The sequence below is a fragment of the Pongo pygmaeus genome, chromosome 1 (genome assembly GCF_028885625.2).
Source record: "Pongo pygmaeus isolate AG05252 chromosome 1, NHGRI_mPonPyg2-v2.0_pri, whole genome shotgun sequence".
Lineage (NCBI taxonomy): Eukaryota > Metazoa > Chordata > Mammalia > Primates > Hominidae > Pongo > Pongo pygmaeus.
The window spans coordinates 1,977,302-1,991,808 of record NC_072373.2 but is presented as its reverse complement, the minus strand read 5'-3'; the positions used below and the strand labels follow the sequence as shown (position 1 = coordinate 1,991,808).

The 14,507-nt window shown below is 43.9% G+C and overlaps 1 protein-coding gene across 1 annotated transcript in view; it reads right to left on the bottom strand.

Moving 5' to 3' along the window:
- Positions 1 to 7,016: 7,016 nt before the first annotated feature.
- Positions 7,017 to 14,507, bottom strand: part of ZNF670 (zinc finger protein 670) — a 58,977-nt gene continuing 51,486 nt past the window's right edge. Inside the window, exon 4 of the mRNA XM_054481942.2 lies at positions 7,017 to 14,138. Within this exon, the coding sequence (XP_054337917.1) occupies positions 13,160 to 14,138 (979 nt within the window). The 3' untranslated portion in view covers positions 7,017 to 13,159. The remainder of the gene's footprint in view (positions 14,139 to 14,507) is intronic.

Genomic DNA, 14,507 nt, shown 5'->3' with positions numbered 1-14,507 from the left:
AACTAGCTGGAGGACACCAGAGTACTCTTAAAGCAATCCCCGTGGTGAGTAAGAAGGGGAGCTCGGAAGCGTCAGGTAACGATGGGACAAATGTGGGGTCTGGTTCGTTCCACCTTGGAACTTTTTCACACTGATGATGAGGAAGGAGAGTATAACGAAGTAACAGAAGAGGTTACAGAGCAGGTTTATTTACCAGCTAAAGTGGAAAAGGAAGAAGAGGTTCATCCCTACCCTTCTGCACCCCCTCCTTATTATCTTGAAGAAAATGACCCTCCAGATCTTTCTTTTCAGGAGAACACTGGGCGAAAAGTAGTTGCCCCAGTGACTGTTCGAGCAGCACCTTGAGCGACCGCTCTTAGTTCTATTCAGGCAGGAATTCAGCAACCTAGAGGAGAGGGTGATTTAGAGGCTTGGCAGTTCCCTGTTAGAATACACCCCCCAGATCAACAGGGAAATATTATAGCTACACTTGAGCCTTTTCCTTTTAAATTCAGGAAAGCACATTTAGTTGATTATATCAAGGCCTGTGATGATATCGGAGATAATCTGCATAAAGCTACTTTGTTGGCACAGGCAATGGCAGGACGGAGTGGATAAAGGAAATACTCCATTTCCTGGAGCTTGTTTTAACTGTGGGAAGCATGCTCATACTAAAAAAGAATGTAGAAAAAATCAGCGAGTCAGGCTGCCAGATAGGGGAAAAAAGAAAAGTGTTGAGCCTGAAATATGTCCAAAATGTAAAAAAGGAAAACATTGGGCTAATCAGTGTCACTCTAAGTTTGATAAAGATGGGAACTCGATTTTGGGAAACACCATGAGGGGCCCGTCCCGAGACCCATCCTTAACAAGGGCATTTCCAGCTCAGGCCATTCCCTCACCCCCGTACAATGTCTGTCCCCTGCCACAGCCGGTAGTGCCGCAGTAGATTTATGCTGCACAAAAGCTGAGAGCCTTCTGCCTGGGGAACCCCTGCAAAAGGTCCCAACAGGAGTCTGTGGACCCTTGCCAGCGGGGACAATAGGATTTCTTTTAGGAAGGTCTAGTTTAAGTTTAAAAGGGGTACAAATACATACAGGAGTCACTCATTCAGATCACAATGGGGAAATTCAAGTTGTTATATCGACTTCTGTTCCCTGGAAAGCAGAGCCAGGAGAGGGCACAGCACAGCTCCGGATTGTGCCGTATGTGGGAATGGGGAAAAGAGAAACCAAACGAACAGGAGGATTTGGAAGCACAAATAAATAAGGCAAAGCACTTTATTGGGTAAATCAAATTACTGATAAATGTCCTACCTGTGAAATAAGTATTCAGGGAGAGAAATTTAAAGGTTTGGTAGATACAGGACATTTCAATCATTTCTCTACAGCACTGGCCGTCCGCGTGGCCAATTTCACCCACTCAATTTAACATAGTTGGAGTTGGTAAAGCCCCTGAAGTATATCAAAGTACTTAGATTTTGCATTGTGAAGGGCCTGATGGACAACCTGGGACTATTCAACCAGTTATAACTTCTGTACCTATAAATTTATGGGGAAGAGATTTATTACAACAATGGGGAGCAAAAGTTCTAATTCCACAACAATTACATAGCCCTCAAAGTCAACATATGATGCATGAAATGGGGTATGTCCCTGGTACAGGACTAGAAAAAAATTTGCATGGTTTAAAAAGTTCCCGCCAAAGATTAGGATATCATTTTTGATGGCGGCCATTGTTAAGCCTCCAGAACCTATACCTTTAAAGTGGTTCACAGATAAGCCAATCTGGACAGAACAACGGCCGCTAAGTAAAGAGAAACTGGAGGCTTTAGAGAAATTAGTTACTGAACAATTCAAAAATGGGCACATAGCTCCAACATTTTCCCCTTGGAATTCTCCAGTTTTCATAATTAAGAAAAAATCAGGTAAATGGAGAATGTTAACTGACTTAAGAGCCATCAATTCAATTATACAACCTATGGGAGCATTACAGCCAGGATTGCCTTCTCCTGCTATAATTCCAAAAAATTGGCCTTAAATAGTCACAGATTTAAAAGACTGTTTCTTTGCTATCCCTTTAGCTGAGCCAGACTGTGAACGGTTAGAATTTACAATTCCTGCAGTAAACAACCTGCAGCCTGCTAAGTGTTTTCATTGTTTTACAGATGGGTCTAGTAATGGCAAAGCTTCTTATTCTGGCTTGAAAAGTAAAGTTTTTCAGACGCCGTATACTTTGGCTCAAAAAGCAGAGCTTGTAGCTGTAACTGAGGTATTGGCTGCTTTTGATATGCCTATTAATATTATTTCTGATTCTTCACATGTGGTTCATTCCACACAGTTAATTGAAAATGCTCAGTTACGATTTCATACAGATGAACAACTGATGACTTTATTTACCCAATTGCAAACAACAGTTAGAAGTAGAATGCACCCTTTTTACATCACTCACATTAGGGCTCATACACCTCTTCCAGGACCTTTGACTGAAGGGAATCAAATGGCTGATCGCCTAGTTGCTACTGCAATATCTAATGCTAGACACTTTCACAATTTAACCCATGTTAATGCCCCTGGTCTCAAATGCAGATACAGCATTACCTGGAAAGAAGCTAAAGCTATTATCCAGCAATGCCCAACTTGCCAAATGGTACATTCCTCATCTTTTACAGGAGGAGTTAATCCTCGAGGATTGGAACCTAATTCTCTTTGGCAAATGGATGTCACACATGTTCCCTTGTTTGGGAGACTAGCTTATGTACATGTATGTGTGGACACCTTTTCTCACTTTGTCTGGGCTACATGCCAATCAGGAGAGTCTTCTGCCTGTGTTAAATGTCACCTTTTGCAGTGTTTTGCGGTGATGGGCATTCCAGCTTCTATTAAAACAGATAATGCCCCAGGCTATACTAGCCAAGCTCTAGCTACATTTTTCTCTATGTGGAATATTAAACACATTAATGGTATCCCATACAATTCTCAAGGATAAGCCATAGTGGAAAGAATAAATCTCTCCCTAAAACAGCTGTTGCAAAAGCAGAAAGGGGGAGACAGAGAATATGGAACCCCACAGATGCAACTGAACCTAGCATTATTAACTTTAGATTTTTTGAGCCTGCCCAAAGGCCAGATGTTATCAGCAGCTGAACAGCATCTACAGAAACCACCTGCAAAGACAGAAACAGAACAACAGATTTGGTGGAGAGATCCAGTAACAAAAATTTGGGAAATAGGTAAAATAATAACTTGGAGTAGAGGTTATGCTTGTGTTTCTCCAGGCCAAAATCAACAGTCTATTTGGATACCATCAAGACACCTGAAACCTTATCATGAGCCAGATGCAGAGGAAGAGATTCCGGGAGGATCCCGAGGACCCCCTGGTTGCAACCATGTCAAGACTGATGCTGAGGAGGACCCCACCTGTCACGAGCAACACCCATCGAACACAGCCACCCACCTGGGGACAGATCAAGAAGCTGTCACAGATGGTAGAAGAAAACCTGAGGAAAGCGGGACCACCAGTCACAATGAATAATTTAATGGTAGCTATGATAGTGGTTATCACCACTGCTGTGAATATTCCTTCAACAAGGGCTGACACACAGAACAATTATACTTATTGGGCATATTTATCAATCTTGGCTGGTAATAATGCCTGGATGTAATCACTATGACACAGTTACACATGCTTTCTGATCTCAGTATTTACCATAATAAATCTGCTCCTATAATTGAGGCATACCACCCTCAAAACCCTATTTGTAAACAAAATTGAACCTGGCCAGAAAAAATGAACGTACTTGTTTGGAAGATTGCATTGCAGAACAGGCAGAGGTGCTGCACAGCGATGCCTATGGAATCATTACTGATTGGTCCCCTAAGGGGATGTTTAGCTTGAACTGCACCTCTCAGTCTGCGTGCCACGGCCACACTATGTTCAGCCGGTCTGAACAAAACGGCCAGATGGTAGAAATGATAAGAAGTACAGCAAGAGTTCCTATTATCTGAAATCATGGTGGTATAATGGCATCTCAACCTCAAATGATATGGCCCATTGTAGGAGCTAAACATAAGGATTTGTGGAAACTATTAAATGCTCTTAATAAGATAAAAATTTGGGAAAGAATAAAGAAGCATCTAGAAGGACACTCAACAAACTTTTGGATATCGCAAAATTAAGAGAACAAATATTTAAAGCATCCCAGACACATCTGACCTTAATGCCAGGAATTGGAGTGCTTGAAGGAGCTGCAGACAAATTAGCAGCTAGTAACCCATTAAAATGGATTAAAAAAACTTGGAAGCCCTGTGATTTCATTGATGATTGTGCTTTTAATCTGTGTTGTTTGTCTTTGTACAGTCTGCAGATGTGGATCCTGACTCCTGCAAGAAGTAGCTCACTGTGACAAAGCTGCCTTTGCTTTTATCGATTTGCAAATCAAAGAAGGGGGACATGTTGGGGGCAAGCCCCCCCCAAAATCTGGCCATAAACTGGCCCCAAAACTGGCCATAAACAGAACTCTGCAGCACTATGACATGTTCATAATGGCCCTAACGCCGACTCTGGAAGGTTGTGGGTTTACAGGAATGAGGGCAAGGAACACCTGGCCCGCCCAGGGTGGAAAACCGCTTAAAGGCATTCTTAAGCCACAAACGATAGCATGAGTGATGTGTGCCTTAAGGACATGCTCCTGCTGCAGTTAACTAGCCCAACCTATTCCTTTAATTCGGCCCATCCCTTCGTTTCCCATAAGGGATACCTTCAGTTAATTTAATATCTATAGAAACAATGCTAATGACTAGCTTGCTGTTAATAAATACATGGGTAAATCTCTGTTCAGAGCTCTCAGCTCTAAAGGCTCTGAGACCCCTGATTTCCCACTTCACACCTCTGTATTTCTGTGTGTCTTTAATTCCTCTAGCGCTGCTGAGTTAGGATCTCCCCGACTGAGCTTGTCTCGGCACTGCTGCTTATTTTTATATAGGTGTGTGTAATGACCAGGCTATGCAACTGATTATTTAGAAAGACACTTAAAAATGGTTTCTAATCTTTTGCTACCAAAGCTGAATTATAACTCATGTTAAGATGCAGCGGAACATAGTAAAAATATGTTCTTTTAAAATTTAATAAGTATTTTAAATGTATTGAAAGTGAAAATAGACCTTGTCAAAATTTCTGGGATGCAGTGAAAGCAGTGCTTTGAAATTTATAGCACTGAATGTAAATATTTAAAAAATAAAATCAATAATATTTCACTTTAAGACACTAAAGGAAGAGCAAAATAAACCTAAATTAGTCAAAAGAAAAATCAAAACAATTGCACTGCAAATAAATGAGACTGAAAATAGAAAATCAACAGAGAAAAATCAATAGAACGAAAACTGGTTGTTTGAAAAGATTAATAAAATTAATAAATATTAAGTCAGGATAACCAAGAAAAAAAGATTTAAAAAAAGACAAATATAAAAAATGAATGACAGACCAGTATTGCTGACCCCATGGGCATTAAAAGGATTAAAAAAAAATACTGCTGGGCACGGTGGCTCACACCTGTAATCCCAGCACTTTGGGAGGCTGAGGCAGGCGGATCACGAGGGCAGGAGATCAAGACCACGGTGAAACCCCGTCTCTACTAAAAATACAAAAAAATTAGCTGGGTTCAGTGGTGGGTGCCTGTAGTCCCAGCTACTCAGGAGGGTGAGGCAGGAGAACGGCGTGAACCTGGGAGGCGGAGCTTGCAGTGAGCTGAGATCGCGCGACTGCACTCCAGCCTGGGCGACAAAGCGAGACTCCATCTCGGAAAAAAAAAAAAAAAAAAAAGAATACTATAGACAGCTCTATTCTCATAAATATGATAACTCAGATTAATGGAACCAATTCCTTCAGGCACAATCCACCAAAACCCACAAAAGGAGATAATACTGTATCTATTAATGAAATGGAATCAATATCTACCTAGTAACCTTCAGAAAAATTTATGTTCAACCATGTTAACTTATTTTAACTAGTGGGGTTCAGGGGCTCCCACTTTGTCAAGAACATGTAGAAGTAGCAAACAACTGTATTACTCATTGGATCAGGGAATCCATGTCAACTATGGTCTATTATAGCACAACGGGTGCTATGACTGTGGAGAATTTAGGCTACATGATACTTGCTTTTTGATTAAAAGATAGCATTCCTGTTTTATATACAGTAATTCCCTCTAAGATCATAGGGGAACCATAGTTAACTTTTGTGGCATCACCAGGTATAATTCTTTTGTAATCTGTATTAATTAAGGACATGAAGGTTTCCCAATTGATGCATTTCAACAGATTTTTAAATTAATTCACAGGCCATTTTGCAGAAGCATAAAACCCAATCAGCATCCAATTATATAGTTTTATATATTATTCAGTAAACTTCAGATTCCCAATAGGGTCAAATTGTAAAACTTTGTCTCTTGGATAGGATCTCCTTTGAGACCAGTGGGTGGAATGCCTGTGTACCCTATTCATATTTATAAATGTATTCCTGCAGAAAGGCTACAACCAATATTGTCATTGTTGCACATCTCCTACAAGGTAATAGTGGTGTTGTGGGGTTTAAGAATTCTAGGTTTGGCTGGGCACGGTGGCTCACGCCTGTAAATCCAGCACTTTGGGAGGCTGAGGCGGGCAGATCACGAGGTCAGGAGATCGAGACCATCCTGGCTAACAAGGTGAAACCCTGTCTCTACAAAAAAAATACAAAAAGAAAATTAGCCGGGCATGGTGGTGGGTGTCTGTAGTCCCAGTTACTCGGGAGGCTGAGGCAAGAATGGCATGAACCCGGGAGGTGGAGCTTGCAGTGAGCCAAGATAGTGCCACTGCACTCCAGCCTGGGCGACAGAGTGAGACTCCGTCTCAGAGGGAAAAAAAAAAAGAATTCTAGGTTTATGTTTGAATTAACTCCTTTGCTTTGTCATATGGGTACCATGGTTGTTCCTCCCCAAAGCAGGCTCACCATGTACTGTTATCAGCTTGTCTGAGTATGATGAGAGAGAACACATTCATGCACATATTATATAAGTTGATTTATTACTTATAAAGGCATCAAAGAAGATGAGAAGTCTACAGTTCAATGTGATGTGGTCCCCTGAGGTTCAGAGAAGTTGCCTGGAAGGATGGAATTTTGATTGCATTTGCCCCACTTGCAACACAGTTAAGAGACTCCAGAGAATAGCCCAGCCCAGGTTTTATAGCCCAGGATCACCTGACTCACTGACCAAAAGTGTTGAGACATTGTATTTCTTGTGAAGACTGTAAGTCTGGGCTGTTCTACCATGCTCTCCTGATTTCAGGATGCTGCATTCCCAGCACATTCTACACTTATTCTTGAGAACTGCAAGTAAGAAAGAGAGTAGAATTGGGCCAGTCCAATACAACTTGGAGGACAGTTCTCAATCCTTAACAGTCAGGGATCAGGATATTTGTTGTGATAGAAACATAGGCAGTAGCAGTACAGAAATTTCAGTGTCCCAGTTGGCCATCGGCTATTAGGTTTCTGGACCACAGCATGACATATGACTGCTTTTCTCTTCTTTCTATAAAAACTGCTTCAGACTATCTTTTAATTCTTCTCATGCAAAATAGCAGCATTTGATTTATCGGTAGTGTGGGCAATCTGTGTGGTTAAAGAAAACAGTTCAGGAGTCCATCAACCCACATTGAAGACCACCTAATCCTCCAGTGAGTGCCATTCAATCTTGCTGGTGTTAGCAACATACAGTAAGGTCATTTTGACTAAGGCCATCTAGATTGCAACGTTAGGCCTTTGGTATGCTGATCAGTAGTGCTAAAAGAAGCCCATATACTAGATAGAGGTTCTGCAATGAAAGAGGCTAATGCCAAATGCTTCTTCCCCTTCTTTTCTTGACTCATCAGTGCCTGGACCATGAGGCACGATGGATGTGCACCTCATCAGAAGAATGCACAAAAAAGCAGCAGCACAAGAAAACACTCAAGGCCACTAGCCTTGCACAAGTCATCTTGTTACACAATTAGGTGACATGCTTAATTCTCCCCAGCATGGGGACATTCTTCCTTTCTGCAACTTCACACACACAAAATCCCTGGAGCTGTCCCAAGTGTGTACAGTAATAATGTTCACAAGGCCAATCCAAGCATCCAGTGATGGCAACCAAACGAGATGCAGTTACCACAGAGCAGTAGTCTGACTTTTGATAATCAGGAATAAAGAAGCCAGTGGTGAAGGTGCTGGGTCACTGCCTCAATGTGGGGTACCTTGGAAACTGCTGGCCAAACACAGGTCAAGGTGGAACATACATCCTCCTGGGGAATGGCCGGTTAACCAATCATGTCTAGGAGTTGAGAGTTTTACTGTGGGACGAGGTGGCAAGAGCTGATAACACAAAGCACTGTGTAGACCAAAGTGAAAGTCCATCATCAATTGCTGGTTCTAATTCAGGTGACTTCTGTTATATTATGGAACCAGTTAGACAAAAGCAGGTAGTTAAAGCTGAAAAGATACCATCAGTCATGGCTGGTTCACTCTGTTGGTAATGCCAATTGTTTTCACAGTCTCATGGGTGACAGGAAAAATTAGGACCCTAAGACTACTGGGAAAACACATGACACCCATGATTGTACAGATAAGACTGAGAGCAGTTATTAGTTACATATACTCATAGACAAAAGAGGGAGGGTACTGTAAATCAGGCTGGTCCACACAAGACTTGCACTAGGGAGCAGACCAGAACAAACAGGGTGTAAGGGGAATGCTTTGTAGTAACAAGAACGTGAGATGCTCCTCGGTTCTCATGAGGATGCAATTGGTTTGTTTAAATGCATCTGTGGAATGGTAGGCAACTGAAATATGTTAGACTACAGACTGATAAGATCAAAATAGTATGTTATAATGCCATAATCCTGTAATATACAATTTATTGTAGTGCTAATTACACATAATATAAACTAGTTATGCATAATTCATACTAACTTACAAAACTGCACTATACTCCACATTATATAGCTATTTATACACATATAAGTATACATGTAGACATGCTATATATACTAGGTGATGCTATACTATATGGTATACTAGGGCACACCAATTTGACTATAAATGCAAAAGGCCCCAACAATACACTGGAAAATTGAACGTTATCAGTATGAGTTGAGTGTTTCTTATCTGAAATACTTGGGAACGGAAGTGCTTTGGATTTCAGACTTTTAAAATTTTTGGAATATTTGCAGAAAACTTACTGGATGAGCATTCCTAATCCAAAAATCAAAAATCCTCTAATGAGCATTTCTGTTGAGCATAAGACTGGTTGGTGCTCAACAGTTTTTGACTTCAGAGCATTTCAGATTTGGTATTTGGAATCTGGGGTTTACAGATGTTCAACCTGTAGATAAAATACTTATATTCCATGATGAAGACAAATTTCACCCAAATAACCATAATATATTTATATCTGAAAGCCAGTTAACAGACTATTAATAGAATGCCAAAAACCACAAATCATCTCAATAGATGCAGAAAAAAACATGTCATAAGAGTTCAACACTCCTTTACCATGAAACAATAAATAAAAAACACAAGAAAACTTCCTGAGCCTGTTTGAGAATATTCATGAAAAATCTACAATATACTTGATGGTGAGACTGAATGCTTTCACACTCAGATTAGACAAGCATACTATCCAATCACGGTTCTCTCTTCTTAATTCAAAGTAAAAAGTGGGCCAGGTGTGGTAGCTCATGTCAGTAACCCCAACATGTAGAGAGGCTGAGGCAGGAGGATAGCTTGAGGCCAGGAGTTCAAGACCAGCCTAGACAATATAGCGAGATCCCATCTCTATAAAAAATTTTAAAAATTATATAATTAGCTGGGCATGGTGGCATGTGTCTGTAGCTCCAGCTACATAGGAGGCTAAGGTGAGAGAATCACTTGAGCCCAGGAGTTTGAGGCTGCAGTGAGTTATGACTATACCACTACACTTCAGCCTAGCTGACAGAGTGAGACCCTCTCTAAAAACATAACATTTTTTTAAAAAGTGAACTATGCAAATAACAGCCAAAAATAATGACAAAGAATAAAGGAAAGAAAATGAAAATAATAATGTACATGAGACTATATAAACTTCACATACATGCAAATTAATAACAACTCTTTATTAGCAAAGAAAATAGAAGAAAATCTTTACAACAAAAAAGTAGTTTTCCCATAAAAAGGTAGAATAAATTCACACACACACACACACACACACACACACACACACACACGCATAAAATGGGGGAGGAATAACCAAAACTTGCCACATAAGATCAGTAAGAAATTTCCAACAATTAACAACAACTCATTTTTCAATGGTCCATTACTTAGAGAACAATTAAACAACTACATGAAAATTAAAACTGCCGCTCTCCCTCTCCCTCTCCCTCTCCCTCTCCCTCTCCCTCTCCCTCTCCCTCTCCCTCCCTCTCCCTCTCCCTCTCCCTCTCCCTCTCCCTCTCCCTCTCCCCTCTTTTTTTCGGTCTCCCTCTCCTTCTTTTTTCGGTCTCCCTCTGTTGCCGAAGCTGGACTGTACTGCCGGGATCTCGGCTTGCTGCAACCTCCCTGCCTCGGGCTCCTGTGACTCTCCTGCCTTGGCCTGCTGAGTGCCTGGGATTGCAGGCGCGCGCCGCCACGCCTGAATGGTTTTTGTATTTTTGGTGGAGACGGGGTTTCGCCGTGTTGACCGGGCTGGTCTCCAGCTCCTGGCCTCGAGTGATCTGCCTGCCTCGGCCTCCCGAGGTGCTGGGATTGCAGACGGAGTCTCGCTAACTCAATGCTCAATGGTGCTCAGGCTGGAGTGCAGTGGTGTGATCTCGGCTCTCTGCAACCTCCACCTACCAGCCTCCTGCCTTGGCCTCTTAAAGTGCTAAGATTACAGCCTCTGCCCCACCGCCACCCCGTCTAGGAAGTGAGGAGCGTCTCTGCCTGGCCGCCCATCGTCTGGGATGTGAGGAGCCCCTATGCCCGGCCGCCCTATCCGGGAAGTGAGGAGCGCCTCTGCCCGGCCGCCCATCATCTGGGATGTGAGGAGCGCCTCTGCCCGGCTGCCACCCCGTCTGGGAGGAAGTGAGGAGCGCCTCTGCCCTGTTGCCCTATCTGGGAAGTGAGGAGCGCCTCTGCCTGGCCGCCACCCCGTCTGGGAAGTGAGGAGCGCCTCTGCCCGGCTGCCACCCCATATGGGAAGTGAGGAGCGCCTCTGCCCAGCCGCCCCTTCTGGGAGATGAGGAGCGCCTCTGCCCAGCCGCCCCGTCTGGGAGGTGAGGAGTGCCTCTGCCCGGCCGTCACCCCGTCTGGGAGGAAATGAGGAGCACCTCTGCCCGGCTGCCCCGTCTGGGAGATGAGGAGCACCTCTGCCCGGCCGCCCCGTCTGGGAGATGAGGAGCACCTCTGCCCGGCCGCCCCGTCTGGGAGGTGAGGAGTGCCTCTGCCCGGCTGCCACCCCGTCTGGGAGGAAGTGAGGAGCACCTCTGCCCGGCCGCCCCCTCTGGGAAGTGAGGAGCGCCTCTGCCTGGCCGCCACCCCGTCTGGGAGGAAGTGAGGAGCGCCTCTGCCTGGCTGCCACATCTGGGAAGGGAGGAGCGCCTCTGCCCGGCCGCCACACCGTCTGGGAAGTGAGGAGCGCCTCTGCCTGGCTGCCCCATCTGGGAAGGGAGGAGCACCTCTGCCCAGCCGCCACACCGTCTGGGAAGTGAGGAGCGCCTCTGCCTGGTCGCCCCGTCTGGGAGGTGAGGAGCGCCTCTGCCCGGCCGCCCAGTCTGGGAAGTGAGGAGCGCCTCTGCCCGGCCGCCCTGTCTGGGAGGTGAGGAGCGCCTCTGCCTGGCCGCCACCCCATCTGGGAGGAAGTGAGGAGCGTCTCTGCCCGGCCGCCCCGTCTGGGAAGTGAGGAGCGCCTCTGCCCGGCCGCCCCCTCTGGGAAGTGAGGAGCGCCTCTGCTCGGCCGCCCCCTCTGGGAAGTGAGGAGCGCCTCTGCTCGGCCGCCCCGTCGGGGAAGTGAGGAGCGCCTCTGCCCGGCCGCCCCGTCTGGGAGGTGAGGAGCGCCTCTGCCCGGCTGCCACCCGGTCTGGGAGGAACTGAGGAGCGCCTCTGCCCGGGCGGCCCCGTCTGGGAAGCGAGGAGCGCCTCTGCCCGGGCGGCCCCGTCGGGGAAGTGAGGAGCGCCTCTGCCCGGCCACCCCGTCTGGGAGGAGAGGAGCGCCTCTGCCCGGGCGGCCCCGTCTGGGAAGCGAGGGGCGCCTCTGCCCAGCCGCCCTGTCTGGGAGGTGAGGAGCGCCTCTGCCCGGCTGCCCTGTCTGGGAGGTGTACCCAACAGCTCCGAAGAGACAGCGACCATCGGGAGCGGGCCATGAGGACGATGGCGGTTTCGTTGAAGAGAAGGGGAGGAAGTGTGGGGAAAGGAAGGAGAGATCAGATTGTTGCTGTGTCTGTGTAGAAAGGGGTGGGCATAGGAGACTCCATTTTGTTCTGACTAGGAGAAATTCTTCTGCCTTGGGATGCTGTTGATCTATGGCCTTTCCCCCAGCCCCCTGCTCTCTGAAACATGTGCTGTGTCAACTCAGGGTTAAATGGATTAAGGGTGGTGCAAGATGTGCTTTGTTAAACAGATGCTTGAAGGCAAAAAAAAAAAAAAAAAAAAAAAAAGAAAATTAAAATTGCCTACTATTAGAAATACATTTCAACTCAGTCTAGGGATCCAACAAATTTTTAAATGACTAGACAAAAATTATGTTAACTGGCGAGAAACAAAACAAAACAAAACACGGCCCATTAAGCTCATGTAGTATGGCTTATAAAGTACCTATGAAATTCTCAGCTCCATGATTCCTTGCAAAAAAATTGAAAATCTGAAGTACAGACACCTTCTTTAACAATGAACCACTGTTAAAAATACATTTGAAAGCCACTGGGAAAATTAAGTGTTTTAACACATTTTTCCTATTTTATGACGTTCTTTCCCAGGACGGGTTCTTCTAAGTTTTAGAAGGGAACTAGGAAAATTGCATACATTCTAATCTTCCTTACATGTGTTGGGTTTCTCTCTAGTGTGAGTTTTTAATTTTTTCACGTGTTCTAATGAAACTAGAATAACTGAAAGCTTTAACACACTTCTTAAATTCACAGAGGTGTTTTGTTGTTGTTTTTTACCACATATAAGCTCTTTCATGCTTTCGAAGGGAACTGGAACAACTGAAGGCTTTACCACATTTCTTACATTCATAGGGTTTTTCTCCAGTATGAGTCCTTTCATGGCTTCGAAGGGCACTGGAAGAAGTAAACGACTTACCACATTCCTTACATCCATAAGGTTTCACTCCAGTGTGAGTTCTTTCATGCTCGCATAGGTTACTAGAATATTTGAAGGCTTTACCACATTGTTTACATTCATAGGGCTTTTCTCCACTGTGAGACCTTTCATGGACTCTGAGGACTCTGGAACATCTAAAGGCTTTGCCACATTTTATACATTCATAGGGTTTTTCTCCAGTATGCGTTCTTTCATGTATTCCCAAGTAAGTGGAACGACTGAAGGCTTTGCCACATTCCTTACATTCATAGGGTTTCTCTCCAGTATGAGATCTTTCATGTTGGCGAAGAGAACTGGAAAAAGTGAATGATTTACCACATTTCTTACACGCATAGGGTTTCTCTCCAGTATGAGTTCTTTCATGTTCACGAAGATAACTTGAATAACTGAAGGCTTTATCACAATGTTTACATTTATATGTTTTCTCTCCAGTGTAAGTGCTCTGAGGCATTTGAAATACACTAGGAAAATCAAAAGGCTTCTCATACACTGGACCCTTATAAGGCCCATTACTACTGTGTGTTACCATGTGTCTGTCAACACTGGTGAGAGAGATAAAGGCTCTCCCACATTGTTTGCAATGATATAACTTCTCTGGACATTCCTCACACTCAAACAGTTTGTTTCCAGTGTGAGATAGGATGTGCCTATGAAGGGCTGAATGACATATGAAGACTTTTCCACACACACTGCATTCACACGGCTTTACTCCAGTAGAAACTTTCTTATTCAGATTCAAATTTGAATCCTGGCTGAAGGTTTCTCCATATTGACTGCCTTCCTTAATTGCAAACAGTCTCTCTACCACATGACTGCTGTAAAAATGATAAACACATCATTAATGGTACATTTATTCATGGTTTACATTGCTACTAATACCATGGAAAATGCAAGTTTCCTGCCATGTCTAAATTGTTTTAAAGTAAATAAATTAATTACTGTAAGACATGGGTCCCCCATAGCTGTTATCATTATTATCATAATTGTGATAGTCACATGTACAGTATCTTAGTGGTGTTTCCAAGTAAAATATTCTGAAAATATTGAACATCGATGCTACATTCAGGTGTATTTTTTGCTAAGACTTTTCTGAAAAAAAAAAAAAAATTTCTAGTGGTTCTTATTTGTTTTGTCTGTTTTAAAAACTTATGACATGCTAAGATTCCCTCAAGGGGCATTTTTTG